This window comes from Rhamphochromis longiceps, linkage group LG11 (genome assembly GCF_057381845.1).
Source record: "Rhamphochromis longiceps isolate RC_006_pf linkage group LG11, R_longiceps_female_GT1.1, whole genome shotgun sequence".
Taxonomy (NCBI): Eukaryota; Metazoa; Chordata; class Actinopteri; order Cichliformes; family Cichlidae; genus Rhamphochromis; species Rhamphochromis longiceps.
In genome coordinates this window covers 23,402,785-23,420,305 of record NC_140567.1, presented here as the reverse complement: position 1 = coordinate 23,420,305, position 17,521 = coordinate 23,402,785, and the positions used below count along the sequence as shown (strand labels likewise).

The 17,521-nt window shown below is 46.8% G+C and overlaps 1 protein-coding gene across 4 annotated transcripts; it reads left to right on the top strand.

Moving 5' to 3' along the window:
* Positions 1-381: 381 nt before the first annotated feature.
* Positions 382-17,082, top strand: LOC146659145 (uncharacterized). 4 transcript variants are annotated; one of them, XM_085423029.1, is made up of 14 exons: positions 384-2,313; positions 5,010-5,903; positions 6,813-10,962; positions 12,308-12,659; positions 12,817-12,990; positions 13,100-13,194; positions 13,279-13,352; positions 13,439-13,484; positions 13,595-13,635; positions 13,735-13,805; positions 13,909-14,090; positions 14,602-14,693; positions 14,811-14,953; positions 15,034-17,082. In XM_085423029.1, the coding sequence occupies exons 2-13, from the start codon at positions 5,223-5,225 to the stop codon at positions 14,937-14,939; spliced, it is 6,087 nt and encodes a 2,028-aa protein (XP_085279155.1). In that variant the 5' UTR covers positions 384-2,313; positions 5,010-5,222; the 3' UTR covers positions 14,940-14,953; positions 15,034-17,082. The 4 variants fall into 4 exon arrangements, 2 of the variants coding, with proteins under 2 accessions (XP_085279156.1, XP_085279155.1); XR_014913774.1 differs by lacking the exon at positions 15,034-17,082 and having other exon boundaries at positions 383-2,313; positions 13,909-14,085; positions 14,811-14,951; XR_014913775.1 differs by lacking the exon at positions 15,034-17,082 and having other exon boundaries at positions 383-2,313; positions 13,909-14,103; positions 14,811-14,857.
* Positions 17,083-17,521: the final 439 nt, after the last annotated feature.

Here is a 17,521-nt window from a genome sequence, read left to right as displayed (position 1 = left end):
TCCCCTGGACACAGTTTCACTAATTTGCCCTTGTATTTTGTGTCTGTTTGTATAACATAAAAAAAAATATTATTTTCTTAGTTTTATTAATTGGACTTGCAATTAGTATGCTGATTTTTTTTTGTTTTGCTCTATGGTCTACTGTGTGCAGATTTGCGTCTACCCACAATCACAGGAAAATTGCTCCCATGAAAGACCAAATTTTCTGTACGGCAATGCTCATTTCTTTAGTAATTAACTAAGAATGCCCTGCATTATCACCTATTTTATAATGTGTTTGACAATGAAAGGTTCTGAACATTTAGAACTTATGCAGGTGTTTGAAACGGATCAAGTATTCACTTTTTATCGCAACGACAGCAACAAAACCTTATTGCTGATTAAATTAAGTGTGCAAAGCATATCTCTCTTATCTTTAGTGCTCGTTGTGAATAATCTTGAAAGCTTACGCTCTCATTATGCATACATGCTATAGGCATCTTATAGACATGGATGTTTGTGTCTCTAAGCATCTCTAGGACTCTGATATTTGTCTATCTCAATGTGATCAAAGTTTTTATGCGACTTTTTGAGCATAAATTCAGTTCCGCATTGATTTTCTTTTGCTCTCGTTTTTTTCTAGTCATTCGCACCAATGCAGGTATTTAATGAGCATTTCAATTGTTAAACTTTAATCACTTTGATCGACTTTAGTTCGACTTTATTTTCCCAGTTGTTCACGTTATAACGAGTACACTGATCCTAAAATAGACGAGCGCTGTCGTTAACATTTAAAATAAGGTTGCGTTGAAACTGACTGACATACAGAGATCCTGGCTTCAGTATCAGTCGAATAAATCTGGACCCTTTTTATTCGAAATAATGTTTGACAGAGAATTTAAAAAAAACAAAGCAAACAACAAGCAAAACTCGGTTGTGTCACAAGGGTTAGACAACAACTTTTTCCCAGGAGGCCCAGAGAGCCTGAAGGACTTTTTGGTTTGTAAAAATTTGCGTGCTTGTTAATTGGACTTAAAACTTACGGGGGCAAACATCTATCTGCTTTTTGTCACATATTCCTTACATGGTGCGTGTTTTCAGGACTTTTAGTGCTACTAACAAATTCAGGATCATACAGACGTGCGCGGTCAGGTGCAGTCTGCAGTGTGTTTAATGGTTATTTAGAGGTCACGGTGTAAACAGTGTGTAGCGAATAGGAGGCACGGGGGCTCCCCAAATCTTATATGCGTATCAGGACCTAACAGTGGACTAAACTCTTTGGAGAATATACCGCTTCTACTGCCAAATAAATCATTACTATACTGTAATTATATATCTGTGACTGTTGTTTTTAGCACTACTAATTATGACTGTGTTCTCATATTAACACACTTCTGCAAATGTTTCATGTTCAAATTGTGTGCTTTTTATTATTTGGGGGAAATGTTACCAAACGCGCGGTAAACAGCTCTCACGTATCAACTTTTACCATCCCCGCGTGCCTCTCCCACTCGCGTAAAGCCGAATCTTGTATTGCATGACGCGACGCAACTTTTCGGCTGCTCCCCAAAATCCTACCAGCAGCCTACTTTCGCCAAGTCGTCGCCATTTTATTAAGCGCCTAAATAGCCCTCCCCGATCGCCTGTTATGAACCGCAATGAGATCCTGTGCTGTATCCACCGTTTTATCTCCTCCTCTGGCCACATGAAAATGGCCACGCAGTTGCATTCCCGCACATTCAACAACCCCTCTGCGCTGCCAGCCCTGTACCCCGAGCACACACACACACACACACACACACACACACACACACACACACACACACACACACACACACACACACACACGCAGCTGCAGCCTTCAGCCCGTCGCCACGACACGTTAGCAGGCTGTGCGCATACGAGAGCACAATCTGAGCCATTATAACTGGCGGGAGCGGTGTAACTCCCCCCCCCCCCCCTCCCCCCGAGAGAGAGAGAGCGAGAAAGAGAGAGGGGGGTAGAGAGAGAAGTAGGCAAAAAAATAAAAAAAAATAAGATCCAGCGTAACCAGTCCGCCACCTAGCTGCGGAGACGCGCCGACGGAGATCCGTCGACTGTATGATTATGAAAACACCCGCGCCAATGTTGTTGCACAGTAGGCTCTGCGCTCTGATGGGACTGAAACTCGGTTTTAGGGGGTGTTTTAACCTCCGCTGGCCTTAGTTATGCAATCAAAGCAACATCTAATGCACCAAAAAGCCGTGGATCGCCGCTGGTGCGAAAGGGGAGAGCAGGACAGCAACACCTTAACCTCCTGCCTAAACGCAGTTGGCTCTGGGACGCGCTCTCGGGGTAAGTAGCCTACGTAGCCTTATTACTGCTTGTCATGGCAGTCCGTATTAATGCGTGCAGGCCTGTCATCATCAGCGGGCTCAAAGCGCAGCAGGTTAAGAATTTTGTGCATCCGCTTTGCGCTAATTTTATCCCTTGTTGCCGAGTGTGTTTCCCTCCCCTCTGTTCTCCCCGCACGGTGATATTTCTTATTTCAATGTTGCTGACACCAGCAGAAGGACTGGCAGAGGACAGATAGAAGAGAGAGAGAGCGAGAGAGAGGAGAGGCGGGGAGGGGGGGCTGAGGAAAAAGGTGGCTCGGTACTAATCCGCACCAGCACAAACACTACCAGCAAGCACATTTTTTCGTGCTACGTAGCCTCCCACTTCCATGTTGAGTTTGAAACGTGCAGCTGGGTCATGTTTTAGGGCGCGTAGATGTGCGATATGTCTCAAAATAGGAGACAGGAGTGACGACAACAACAACACGTGCATGTGTGTATCATTTGTAAGTGCGACAGCATCAGGCGGGTAGTGATTTTCCGAGGTGCGCAAAGTCATTATGGAGAAGGAAGCTCCTGTTGACGTCCTCGGTAAACCAGTGATAGGTTGCTCCAGTGCGGTAACACCCCCACTGCCCATACTGTATCTACAGTAGCAACATCAGTGAGCCTACGCAGCTGCGACCCGGGTACACAATGTACGGCCAACGCACTAACTAGAGGGAAAGTGTGTGTGCGTGTGCGCGTCTGAGGAGGGGGACTCACGTGAGAAACTTCCCCGTACGCTTACCGCGAGGCTTCGTGGTTCAGTGATTTCAGATGCCATCACAGGGGCCCAATTTCCAGCTGGGCTCATGCTGTTGTCAGGCAGATGATAATAGTGTTGTAGTTATCGATGATAACGCTGTCATGGGATGGTGATGATGGCTGGAAATATGGTGGGCCATTATCATGATTTAATCGTTGCTTCGGCGCTCCCGAGCCACCGCACTGACTACAGTGTCAAGTCAACCCATCATCCTGTCACTGGAAATAGCTTCTGGTCTAATGTTAGAATAATTTTGAGTTATGTGTGAGAGGTATAGTTCTGGAGACTATAAAAAGCCATTAGTATGCACTCTGACTGATGCTGAATGGGCTTGCCCTTTTAAGTCTGAAAACCTGCCACTCTGGCTCTCCTCTTATGGCGAGTTTTCACAAACAGGTTTGTAACTCATACTGCTTGTGCTCACGGCCCCTCCGCACAGGCTTCTGGAGTGGACTTGATAATAAAAGTTGCCGCAGTTAAGTTCAAGAGGACCACTGTCCACCTCTACGCTCATTTTCTTTCATTGTAAGGAGGACTGGTCTTGGAAATGCTTTCCAAAACTGTTACATAACAGCGGTTACTGAAACAGATGTTGATTTGAGCTTCTATGATTTGGGTGTGGAGGGAGGGACCAAGAGGCACGAGAGATAGCCCACTGAGCTCTTAAATGAAAACATTATCTGAGATGCTCTCGTAAGTCTAAGGGGGCAGTTCAGAGCGCTGAGAGACAGATGAGCTATTTCATAAGAGGCGCTCAGGAGAGAGCTGCAAGAATGCTTGCCCGGGTGTGTTTTATTAGAAAATGGATGAGTGTCTCCCTTAATGAGGGAGAGCGAATAATGAAGGAAGCATGACAGAAAGATGCTGCTTCCCTTCGACACGTTGAAAAGCGGTCTGGAAACACCACGAATGAGAGTGAAAGTTTTTTCCTGGTGAGGAGAATGTTATTTTAGGGTGTGTTACTTCACTATAATGTCACATTAAAAGGCCATTTACAATGGGGGTCAATGAAAAGCTTACTTGACTTAGAGGAAGCAATGGGAGGAGGAGGAATTTGCGCTCCTTTCCAAAAATAAGTTTTACCCTTTCCTACGGATTTGTGTTACCACTACTGAAAGGGGAGGAGGGGAACAGTCGGACTGTGAATGGAGAGATTTAAGTTGGAGAGAAGGAAAAGAACGACAAGGAAGAGGAAATATGGTTCTGATTAACATGGATACAGTGTATGAGTTGACCATTTTACTGTGTGGTCTACACACACACACACACACACACAGAGTGAGAGAGAGAGAGAGTGGAGGGACTAACAGAGAATGCATGCAAAAGCTTACTGCCAAACATGAAAAGGGGAGTTTCGGAGAGAAAAGAAAGTACAGCAGCGGGAAGGGTGGGAGGAGGAGTGCTTGTGGGAGTAGCTGAGAACAGAAGGCGCAAAGACAGTGGAGGGAGCAGGGGAGGAGACTGGATCAAGTGTTTGAATTAGCCAGAAGCTGATTGATTGATAGATTGATTTGCGGAGAGACACGGGAAGGATTACGACATAAGTGAAAAGTGTAGAGGTTTGGGGTGTGTTCGCTGTCTTTTAGCTCCATCGATATTTGCGGATTGTCGGAGCGAACTAGCCCAGGCTGTTTTTTTGGGGGGAATGTAAGTCAGTCTTCCAGCTAATGCCGACATTCTGGGAATCAGCAACGTTGATTGGCCTCCTGGGTTTTCTGGATGATGAGATCATCTCTGTGGACACAGACTTTAGCACCTCGCTACAGCTGCCTGAAGGAAGGGGACTTTCCCCTCAATTCCTGTACTGCTGCTGTTCAACATCTTAGCTCACTGAAATGACTAATCACTGGCCTCTCTATCTTTCTGTCTTTTCTTCCACTTTCCTTCTGCCTTTTACTCTGTCTCAGTGTAACTGTAAAGGACATCAGAGAGACCTTCCCTTGCCGGATGAAGGTACAGAGCTGCACTTGGACTCTTACTGGATCTTTTTTTTTTGTGACCCTTGTGATCGACACCTGCATTCTGCTCTTCACCCTTGACCCCACCAACCCCACTGGAGTCGTTTTAAAGTGTTGTACTGGTAACCTCACAGCATCCTACTTCTCCCCCCGACTTCTCTGATGGACCAGAGAGTGAAGGGGGGAACCCCTCCGACCACAGCCTCCACTCTGGACCCCGCCTCTGCACCTGAAGACTCTGAGCAGGACCAAGTGGCAGAGAAAAAGAGGAGAGGGGAAGTAGAGAATGGCGAGGCAGTGGGAAAAAAGGAGGAGGACAAAAAGGGAGGAGGAAGAAAGAGAGAAGGAGACAAGGGGGCAGTGCTGGAGCTGCTCATCGAGGGGCGCTGTGGCAGCGTGGGGCAGCAACAGCTTCAGCTCTCTGGCAGAGAGGCCAGCTGCCCCGAGGGGAATGTAAGAGTCCGAATTGGTCTCCAAACCAAGCGCACCAAGAAACCGCCCAAGATCTTGGAGAGCTACGTCTGCAAGCCCACCATCAGGACCTATCAGAGACAAGGCAGGGGGGGTTTGCTAAAGGGCGATGGAGAAGGAGGGGGAGCAGGCCAGCAGAGTAAAACCAGCTCTGCCCCAGACGAAGCAAACAGAGAGCAACACTCAGGCTTGGATGCTGTCCAGACCACATCCAAACAAACTGCATCTGCTGCTTCACCACCAGTTACATCATCAATACCGTTGTTGTCTTCGTCATCACAGTCACTGTCGCTGTCACCGACATTTTCTACAGCTTCCAGCCCGGCCTCTGTCCCTGTCGTAACCAGCCAAGGGACGAAGTCTGCCAAACAGGTAAGTTAAGGACAAGGCCTCACATATGTACAGCGTTCCTCATGTCAGTTGCCAACAGATTGCCCTTTTTTAAGGGGATTAATAAAGTTGATCTGAATCTGAATAAATCTGCAATTAGCTGAAGTTAGCTTGAGAAATGGCACCTTTGTGCTTTGTTTAGGCTTTTTACAGCTAACCACCATTCTCATAGAGTCTTTGATGTGGTGCAAAATCACCCAGCATTGAGCTCACTTGTAATATCTATCTAACAGCCATTGTCTCAATCCTGAAACTCAAGCAGTGCATTTTAAAAACAGACCTATAAATAGGACAACAGCACGGCAACCGCTTGGAGTTATTACAGACACTGGCCCATCAGTCCTTATGACAATCACCCAAGGGAAAGCTTATAGCTTTAGCTGCACAAACGCCACTCAAGCTACAGCATACCAAAATTACAGAACAAGTATGAAATGTCAAGCCTTCTCATCTGTATTAGTGGCAATTTATAGCCACCAATAGCAAGGCTTTCTCTCCCTCTCTTTCTGTCTCTGCTTGGCTCTCTATATCTGTCCCTCTCTTCTATTTTTACATCCCCTCTTTTCTCTACCTGCTCTCATTTATCTTTCACTCCCCCTCGGTCCCTGTCCCACTCCCTTCCTCTCCGTTTCTCTGCCTTTGTATTTCTCCTCTCTTTGTCAACCCCATTCCTGTTTCCACTCTCTCCTCCTCAGTGTGCCCTCGTTTCTCTGCTTGATTGAGTCGTTTTTATCTTCACTGTCCTTTTTAATGGGGAACAATAACAAAAGAATTTCAGTTACTGTCTCTTTTTCATTGTCCGTCACTGTTGTTGACAGCAAACTAAAAGATGCCTATGACAGAGATTTGCTTTTTTCTTTCTTTCTTTTTTCTCTGTTTTTCATCTCTCAGGTTCCTATCAAGCTGGCCGATAAGACAGAGGGGAATTCATCTGAGAGAGTGAAGAAAGACAAATCTCAGAGCGTCAATGGCCAGCCCGTCCTTGCAGGACCCAAACCCTGCTCACCCACAACAGACCAGGCAGCTTCAACTACTCCTTCCAGCCCATGCATCCAGACGCAGTCTCCACTGGAAACCAGGAATGATGAAAACACCTCCAAGAAGCATAATGGTTTGGTACAGACAACCAAACAGAAGGGCCTGTCCAATGGGAAAGGCTCCTCTAACATTCTTGGCACTCCTACTTCATCCAAAGTCAAAGTTGGAAAACACAGCACTTCCACCTCTACTTCTTCCATGGACTCTTCAACAAGACCGCTAGTCTCCACTGGTTCCCATAAAGAACTTAGCCTTTCCAATAAGAGCAGGCCAGAATCTCCCTCCTATCCCTCAATTACCCCAAAACCGCAGTCATCCCCCGCTGTGGAACTCTCTGTCCAATCCCAAGGTCACGATCCCTCTGTAGAGCACCCGCTGGAGAAAAAGAGAGAGAAAGAGAGAAAAGCAAAAAAAGAGAAACGCAAAGACAAGAAGTCGAAGCGAGATAGGCTGGAGGCTGATAAAGCAAAAAACGAGGGCAGAAAGGAGGAGGGTAAGAAGAAGAAAAAGGAAAAAGGGAAGGATGGGAAATCGAGACATGGAAAAGAAAAGGATGAACGACATAGAAGTGATGATATACGGAAGGATGATCTAAAGAGTGACAGAGGAAAGGTTGAGAAAAAGAGGGATAAGCTCAGCCCAGACAGACAAAGAATAGAGGATAACAGTGCAAAATGTGGGGAAACTGCTGACAACGGCAAGCTAGATAAAACCTGCAAATTAGTGAATACAGGCAGACCAGATGAGAAGGAGAAGACAGATGACAGTTGCAAGTCAGTTACACAAGCTGAGGCAGCAACAACAACAGGTGACACGAGTAAATCAAAAGAACAGGACGTCTCGAGACATTCAACAGTGCCTCCAAGCCACCCCTCCTCTTCTGCTCCTCCCCCTGTGCCCACGCCTTCTGCCCATTCTCCCATTTCTCCCCCTTCTTCCCCACAAGAGCAGGATAGCCGACCGCTCAAAAAACGTAAAGCCAGAAGGCCCAGCTGGACCAAGCTGGTGCACCGGGCTCAGAGAGTGGAAAATCAGGAAGCTCCTTCTGATTCACTACAAAATCCTTTACTGAGTTTCACCCAGAACACCAAGACGCCCCTTCCTGCCAAAGCCACTATTCAGCAGAGTGATGAGTCACACCCAGCAACCTCTGGCTCCCTAACCAGCAGCTCCTCCCCAGTGTCTTCTGCAACCAAACCTCCAACCCCAAAGCAGAATCACCCCACATCAGAATCCAGCCCCCCTTCTTCCAGAAACCCCATAAACACGGCCCGAAAAAGGGGTCGTCCTAAATCCTACAGCTCTAGTTTAGACGAACCTCCCCCTCAGCTTACACCAAACGATATCGCAACTGAGGTGCCTCTCCGGGGCTGTGACGGAGTTCCGAAAGCCCCTGTGCTGGAGCCAAGTGCAATACTACAGTGTGTGGCTCAGTCTAAATCCAGCCCCAAGAAGCGTGGCCGGCCTCCCAAACGACCTTTCCCCGAGGAGGCGAGTGGAGATGCACTAAATCACGCTGATCATACAGTGAGTGGTAAAGATTTTCACCCCCCTGAAAAGGGAAACAGGCAGCTAAAGCTCAGGAGGCTGATTAATGAGATGAAGAAAAGAAAGAAGAGGAGATTTCACAAAGTAATGCTGTCTGGGTATTTAGGAAAGGAAGGAAGGGCAGGAGAGGCAGCAGATGGTGAGACTTCTCAGAGAATGTGTAAATCGATAGAGGCTACAACAGTACACACACTCTCAGCCCTGTCCTCCTCCTTTGGAAGTAAGCTAGGCCCTCAGATCAATGTGAGCAAGAGGGGGACCATCTACATGGGCAAGAGGCGAGGACGCAAGCCTAAATCCCAAACCGCCAACCTAAATTCAAACTCCCAGAACTCCACTCACTCCTCTCTGTTTACCAGTCCCTCAGAAACTTCTCTCTTCTCGACTAACCAACCCCAGCCTCCTCCGTCTCACCCGTTTCCCTCCCCATCTCTTACTCACTCCAGTGGGGCCCAGAGTCCTTACAGTGAGGGCAGCCTCGCAGAACCAACATCCTCCCTACTTTTTCCTCACCCCTTCTACCTCCCCTCCCCATCCTCCTCCTGTACCTCCCCCCGTCCTCCCTCCTCCTCATCGCTCTCTCCCTTTGTGAAGAAGAGCTGTCCATGTCAGGGAAGGCATCACTTCCCCTTTCACCAGTCTTCATGTAAGCTCTCTTGCCCCACCCCTCCACTGCATCACACACCTGGCTCTCCTGGCCACCTGAAAGAGGCCACCCCGTCCCCGAGGAGTGAATCACACAGCGAAGAGACCCTGCCCAGCGACAGCGGGATCGGAACAGACAACAACAGCGTCTCTGAGCGAGGGGAGATGAGGGGACCTCGGGGCGTGTTGAGGATGGGTCAGGGGTCAGGAGCGATTCTAGGTGGTCAAAGGCACCTTTCTTCCATCATGGACTGTCCCTCTCCAGTCTCTTTGCCTCTGTCTCACATCCCCAGACACACCAACCCCATGGCCAACTCAAATACCATGGAGCGGCACAGAGACCGACATCGACACAGGCGCAGGGATTACGATTGTTCTCCTTCCTGTACCTGCTTGTGTCCCTGCCCCTGTCCAGGACACAACAAGTGCACTCATTCGGACTATTATTCCTGTGTTGGGCACAATGCACTGAAGAGACAGAAAAATAAACACAAGAAGAAGCACCAGCAGCTGCACATGCAGGACCCAGAGTTTCTGGCCGAACTCGAAGACTTAATCAGTCAGTTCAGCGAGGTACATATCGGACGGCGTAGCTGGGCGAGGACAGGACTGGGACAAGGCTTTGATGGGAGTGCGAATGCTGCCGGAGGAAGGCGACATCATTCCTCCTCTTCCCACCGCTCCAACATTTTCAGGATCAATCTAAATGGCTTCTACTCTCCTCACCCGTCATCTTTCTCTGCTAATCCCACGTTCTCCCCGCAGCCTTTCTACCCTTGCCACTGCAACAGAAAGCCAGACCGCAGGCAATGCGGCTGCCCTTCAAAGTTTCAGGAGACCATTGAGAATATGGGCTTCTACAACAGCTATCCCACAACCACAACACTTTACCACCACCTCCCCTCCTACACGCTTCCATCTCCCCACCAGTATGCCCCTCATCAGCCCCACCACGCCCACTTTCTCCTTAATCCACCTAGGTTTCACAGGCGGAGGAGTAGGCTGCTGAGGGAGGGAGCTTTAGGAGGGGAAATCGAAGGGGATATCGGGGTAGGCAGTGGAGGACGGCCACACCTCGGCTCAGGGTTCGCATCCGGCTTCTCTTACGGCTGCGGGAGGAGTGAACACAAACACAAACATAAACATCGTCACAGGCACTGCGAACGAGACGTGGACGAGGAGGAGGAGATACACGAGGACGAGGAGGAAGATGGAGTGGAACGAGAGGGGCTGGCCTGCTCAAAGTCAAGGTTGGGGTTCGTTTTGGGGCAAGGAGAAGGAGGAAGGAAAGTGGCAAGGGGAACAGGGAGCATGCTGGGTAAAGAATCAACTTGGCTGCGTGAGAATGGAAATGATTCCTTTTCCGCTGTCGCTGCTGCCGCTGCCTCATCGTCATCGTCCGCAGACAGGTACAAACACACTTCGCTCACGTCACTGGGGCTGGGATCCTCTCACCTGTCTTCATTCGGAGGAGGATGGGGCGGCCTGGGTCAGAGCTGGGCGAAATTTGGGAGTCTGGGAGCTACAGCGTTCGGAAACTCAAACCCCAGCTGGAGAGGCTTCACCGGAGACCAGCATGCAGGAAGACTGATCGCGTCGGACGGCGAGGACGAAGATGGGGACGAGGATGTTCAAGAGTCGCATCTGTACACGACGTCCCCATCGCCGACACACACCAACCTGTTCACGTCTGCTGCCATAGCAACAGGAGGGAGGGGTCTGAGCAGTGGATTGGCCATTAGGAATCAAGGAAATGTAGAGAGGTCGTGGAGGAGACACGAACCGGCGTGGACAGAGAGGAGAGACGCAGGTGAGGGTGCATGAATGATTTGATCTCTGACAAGTCTTTGCTTTCACCCGATCGATCAGTGCGAGGCTGCGATCGCATGACAGCGTGACTGTGCTGATGAATGCTACAGAAATCTCCACTGAGAGCATTTTGAGTTTTGCGAATAGGCTGTTGTGTTCTGCTACTGTGTCAACGGCGGAGAATATGAATATATAGGATACTGACAGTAATCTAGATAAAGCAGGGAATCTATCATCAAATGTACCTACCACTGAAATATGACAGCAGCGAGCAAATCATGACAGCTAGCTGAGTGAATAAGATTTATGCCAAGAGCTTCTTTCCACTTGCACGGTATGACAGATTTTTATATTTGTGCAATGTGGAGATGAAACTGTGCTACCAGTAGTGTCCCCAGTATAGGGACAGCGCTGCTTTTTCTCAGGTGTTGTTAAGCCATGCATCAAAAGCCTGGAGGGTGTTTGAGAGGAAATCAGACTCCATTCTTTTTATAGCTAATTTCAGACTCTCTCTGCTGTGCGAGAGACGATGCCTGACACAAACACACAGCCTCTCAGCAACCACTATCTGCTGGAATTTTTATAAAGTGTTATAGCAGGAGAGCAGCGTCTTGATGGGAATCTGCCAGAAAATCTTTGAAATCTTCCTGGTCGGCAGTGAACCACACGCTGTTGCAGCCTAGGGCTACCCAGTGAGAACAGTCATTAGTTAACCACCAGATTGGCTATTTAAAGATTGGCCTATCCCTCACTGCTGCCCAACAAGGCCTATTTGACTTGGAAAAATCCAATAAGGAAAGAGTGGTCAGTCTTGTCACTGGCAGTGGAAAATGGAACAAAAAGACGAATGACCTCAGAGAGATGGATAAAGGAGTAGCACAGAGGTCAGACGGGGGGCAAAGGAAAAATGTTTTTGCAAGCGGAGGAATACATTTGACATCCGTTCGCCGTCTGTAGCTGCTGAGCTTTCTGGGGTTGTATTTCACAGTAACCGAATTTGTAAAAAATAAATAGTGTGCTTAGTGCATATTTGTGCATGCTCACTGAAAAAGTATGCATGATGCACCGTGTTTATGTCTGTTTTTCTTTTCCTTGTTTTTTGTGGCGTGCATAAATCACTTTTTAATGTGTTTCCCAGAAGTGAAATGGTCAGAGGAAATGTTGTGACTCACCTAATGTGCGGCCTATGTGCATGACTCAGCCTAGACTGGCCTCACCTCACACCTCCTGCCGGCTCAATCACAGATCCACATCTGTCTCATTTCCTCTCCACCACTTACACCCCACCCTCCCCTCATGCCTCCGACTGCCCCCCCCCCCCCCCCTTGTTATTTCGATGACTTCAGGTTTACAAGGTGACTCGAGAAGCCGAGGGAAGCAGAAAAGTGTGCCAACGTCAGACAGCGCGGCGCTGAAGAACAAAAGAAGGCCAGGACGGCCCAGGAAGCACCCGCTGCCCTCCTCTGTGTCCTCCCTCCCGCACTTATCTGCAACGCCGTCCATGTCCTCACCTGAAATCTTGCCAGGACACAGCCACGTCAGAGATGAGAGAGAAGTGGGAGGGAGAACAGAAGAAAGACTGCCAGAGAGAGACAGGGGAGGAGGCGACACGGCGCAGCAGGTGACGGAGTCGGAGCTGCAGGCCAAGAGGAAGAGAGGACGGAAGAGAAAACACAGTGACTCGCCCTGTCATCAGAGGTAAACACCTGAGCTGGTTGACTTGAAAATTCAATACAACCACTCACTACTGTCCTATTAACCCATCGTTTTCAGCACTGTGTGCTAAACCAGTGCCTTTCTCTCTTTCTTTTCCCTCTCTATCATTCTATCTCTCTCTTTGTGCTTTCCTTTTTAGTGTCGCTGAGGATAAATCCGAGTGCGACGCCCTCCCTGAATGTTTTAGCCAGTCAGACGTCGACCAGGCTCCGCCCCAACCCGTAACCATCCAAAGAGAGGAAAAGGCCGATGGTCCTCCCAGGAAGAAATTCCTGAGGGCAGGTCTTTACTCTGATGATTACAAAACTACAGAGTGAGTTGACTGAATCCATAAACAAACTATTATAATGGGTTTTTTTTCCCGTTATCTGTTTTTTATTTTTTGTTTGTTTGTTTAAATATTTATTATGCATCTTTCCTAGCCCCCCCTCCCAAACCCAGAAGAACTGCAAAGAGAACATGGAGTACACGCCAGGGGAGAACGAGTACAGCCTTTTACCTGCTCCCATCCATGTCGGTGAGTATATAAGAAAATGTAAACACTGCTAGTGTGTACTATGTTCTTGTAGTAATGCAGCTAAGCTCACTTTATCTTCTTCAGGGAAGTACCTGAGGCTAAAAAGAATTAATTTCCAGCTGCCCTATGATGTGATGTGGCTCTGGCAGCACAACCAGGTACAGTCACACCAGATCAGACTTTGCAGGGCACAAGCTTTTAAAAAAATGTCCTTGGATCTAACTTTCATGTTGTTTGGTTACAGCTTCACCGACAGCCTGCTGTCCCCCTGAAGAGGAAGCGGCGTTACTGTGAGTCACCGCTATTACAGTGTTACAGCAGTTGTTAGATGTCGTCAGGTTTAGCTGACTTGCCGGATAATTTCTTTCTTACCGTGTTTCTTTCTCTCTGATTCACTCAGGCCGGCTGAAAGAGAGGACTGCATCATATCAGCAGACAGCGGTGAGTTTTTTGTGGCTCGTGGTTATTTGATTCCAGTGATGAATGTTTTTGCAATAATCTGTCCCGAAGCTTACGCGCGTCTCTGCATTTATTGTAAAGGAGGAGAGCTCCAGTGACATTACCAGCTTGTTCCCGCACCTCGACATGGAGCCTTTGACCAGCAGCGAGAGGTACGGAAAGTACACGACGATTCGCGTTTCACATTAAACTATTTGTTGCGATATTATTGAACTAATGTCAGCAGTTCATGTTTCTCCATTTGTGCCGGGCCAGGAGCTTTGTGGTGAAGCACCATGTGTTCCTTGTGAGGAACTGGGAGCTGGTGAGAGACAGACAAATCCGGATGAGAATAGAGAGGGAGAGAGAACGAGACGCAGAGGGGGAGGGAGAGGAGGGCGACTCACGACATCTGTCCTGTGAAGGAGCCAATGGGGACGACAGCCACATCAAGTCAGGTCCATGAAGCAAGTGTGTGTGTTAGTTTTTGTTTCTGTAGGTGTTCGTGTATGCCCCCGTGTATGTGGTTTAAACTCTATACATTTTCATTTCTACCGACTTCTTTCGGCGTCTTGTGTTGTGTCTTTTCCTCCACGTGTGCATGTATGTGTACGTGTGTGCCGTACAGACCACCGTCCTCACAACTGGCTTGTCTCTGCATATCATACTCAGCAACAAAAACTAAGTGGTTTTCCAACCACAGAATTCAGCCTGCAGAAATGTTTCCCCATTTCTGTCATCCACCGCTGGTGTCCAAGAACCCAGCAGGCATCAACTTTCCCCATTAACAGTGAAACCACACACAGTTTCCATCAAAGACTCCATGACTGATTGCAGATAGAAATCAAGGGGAAATAAGGACACTTGCATAATTACAGACATTTCTGTAAAAGAAACGAGCGCAGTTTTCATTTCCTCCTACGTCGCCTTCACTAACATACAGAAAACTCTTTGGCCTTTGACCCTCAGATCATCCAGTGGGGGTGGAAGTGACGGTTATCAGCAGTGACCCCCCCCACCAAAGTCAGGACACCTCCAGCTCGTTCACTGCCAGCCCCTGTGTGAGTCAACAAATCTACAAACATTAAAATATATATATATATATTAACAATGCAAAAATTCCACAAGGATAAAAAAATCTGCTTTTGAAATTAACTGTGCATACTTGTTCACTCCAGCCCACCAAAACCCACAGCAGACATGAGGAGGAGGGAGAGGAAGAAAAACAAGGGGAAGGAGAAGTTTGCAGCAGAGAACAGAGGAGGAAACGGCTGAATGATTTACTTTTGAACCTGCAGCATTCATAAGCTAAAAAGAGGGGGTAAGTGAAACGTCTGCCGCTGAAGCAGAAGCCAGAAGTATGTGTACTATTTAGCTGACAGTATCTTTTCTTTTGTGTAGGTGGGACCACTCTGAGAAAGGGACCAGGACCCACCACTGGACAGATGAACTGATGTCACAACGCTGCTGTTAACAATGGCAGTCCCGCAGAGAAGAAGCGAGAAAAAGGAGACGAGATCTGGCGAATTATACCAGCTGAAAATGCAAAAGAAAGACATCTCAAACGCTGACAGATGAGTGTGTTGATCCTAGCTTTCTGAAGGGCATCCACATCAAGGATGAAACCATGGCAACACATCTTTTGTCCGAGCGGTGAGGGATGAGAGAAACAGAGATAGACTGTCCCGTATGAAAGAAAGAAAGAAAAAGAAAGAAAGAAACAGACCAGCTGAAATGAATTTGCACTAGTGCTGATTGAACAAGCACACTAAAGACTGTATGTATGCTGAGTGGACACACTATAAACACACACATACTGTACACTTTGATTGCTCTTACTTCAGCACCTTAAGCAAATTTGGGAAAGACGGACATTGCAGGGGAGTTTGGATATGGACTTATATGGTACTCAGCATTTCAGCTCCGACGTTTCCAAGAGACGAGGAGCTCGCAGGCTGCCCAGAGCAATACAAAATGTAGCCTGGGCCCTAAGTAGGTCAAAATTGAACGCTCATTTAGTTGGTAAGCTTTCAAAGTCACATTGCACCTTTGGGAAAATGACACGAGAGGAGACGTGAGCCAGTTAAAAGCTGTTGAGACAGTGTTAGGGGGTTTTCTTCACTTTATCAAGACAGTGTCTGCTATGTACCAGTGAATAGGCAGGGGAGGGGGTGGGCTTAGTGATAGGAATTTTGGCATCGCTGCAAGAGAATTTCTAATGAGGTTTTAAGAAAGAAGTTATTTTTTGGAGAAAAAACAAAGACAGCTCGAGTCGTGTCCGCTAAAAGAAATGGACGAAATATATTCACGATAGGAATGTTTATTGTTAACTATTTTCAGTATTGCTTCTGAGGGAGGAGAGGTGGACGTGTAAAAAGTGTTTTTGTTTACTTCAGACTGCCTTTGAGAATGTTTCACTCTTTGCTTCAGAGCATTGACAATCAGAATGTCCTCGGCAGGAGGGAGGAAGGAGAGCGGAAAGGGAATGAGAATCGATTTGCCCCAAATGCTCTGTAGAAGTGCCATGTTGTCTTGTGTACGTACCTAAGCGAACTCATGCAGTCTTTAAAAGCAATATCTCCTCTGATAAGGACTATATAAGAACTTCCTTTTTAAGATAAACTAAGAAAAAGAAAAAAAAAAGTTGTGAATATTTGAAGATTGGAGGTCATTTTTCTGTACAGATGCAAAGTAGTTTGTTCTCATCTTAGGAACATCGGGCTAATCCACTTATTGGAAGTAACATAAGCGTTTAGTTACGTGTGAATGTACAGTACATCGAGAGACCTGTTTTCTTTCTGTCAGCAGTAGCGTGTAAAATTAGTATTATACACAATACAGTCTGGATTATACATGAAAGTTAATAAACCTTTCATTTTACTAAGATGTTTTTAAGAAACTATACAGCTGACCAATATATCAGACATTTTCCCTTAAAGTTGACTATGATTGTATATGATTTATTTTGTTTTTTGTAGGACATAACTTGTCTGTTTGGTTTGTTTGGGTTTTCTTTTATTGGTTGTTTTTATTTGATTTTCTTTAGCCGAGCGTTACTTTTGTTTTTGGTCAGACAATCAGTGACAGTGACTTAGTTTTTCCAGTGTTACATTTCTGCTCTCTTTCAGTAGTGTGGCTTCTAATAACAAGCCAAGAAAGTGCAATTTCTTTGACTGTTTACATACTGTATGTATATTTTTCCCTCTTTCCTTTTTTAAACTAAGAGCACTACATTATTGCCAGTGGATGATTAACTTTATAGCAAAGGTACACGTAAAGAGTTATTTATCTAGTTTGCATGACATGTAACCTTTGCCTGTTGCCTCTGATAATGTGCTTAAAAAAACAAACAAAAAAAACAGTGATAACTCAACGCCATAGAATGTCAGCTCAAACTTTTTGCCTCTGTATCCATAATAATAAAAGCATTTTATGTCTACTAGTACTAAACCCTGAATGCTCGTGGTGTCTCAGCTTAAAGACCTCCTTCTTGCTTTGTTTACTATAAGGGGACGGGGGTTAGCTCAAGCTGATTAACATCAGCTTGAGCTAACAGTGCTATCTAGTGGCGTTAGATTGTATATCTCACAATGTGTTGTCCTCCATAATGACCCACAAAGGAGGACGCTACCACAGAAACGGTTACAAGATGGGGGAGGGCTGCAGCTCGCCCTGGAGACGTTTTCTCCTCTTTCTGCCCTTCAGAACGTCCAAAAGACACCCAGAGATCTTGATCTGAGTAAATAAAGTGGGAAGATTATGATTTCTCAGGAGCTTAAAAAAGTTTTTGTGTTTTTTTTATTATTGTTGTTGTTTTTACAGGATACTACATTATGAGCTTTCCTCATTTCCTCTGTAATCTTGCACATTTCAGACATCAACAAATAAA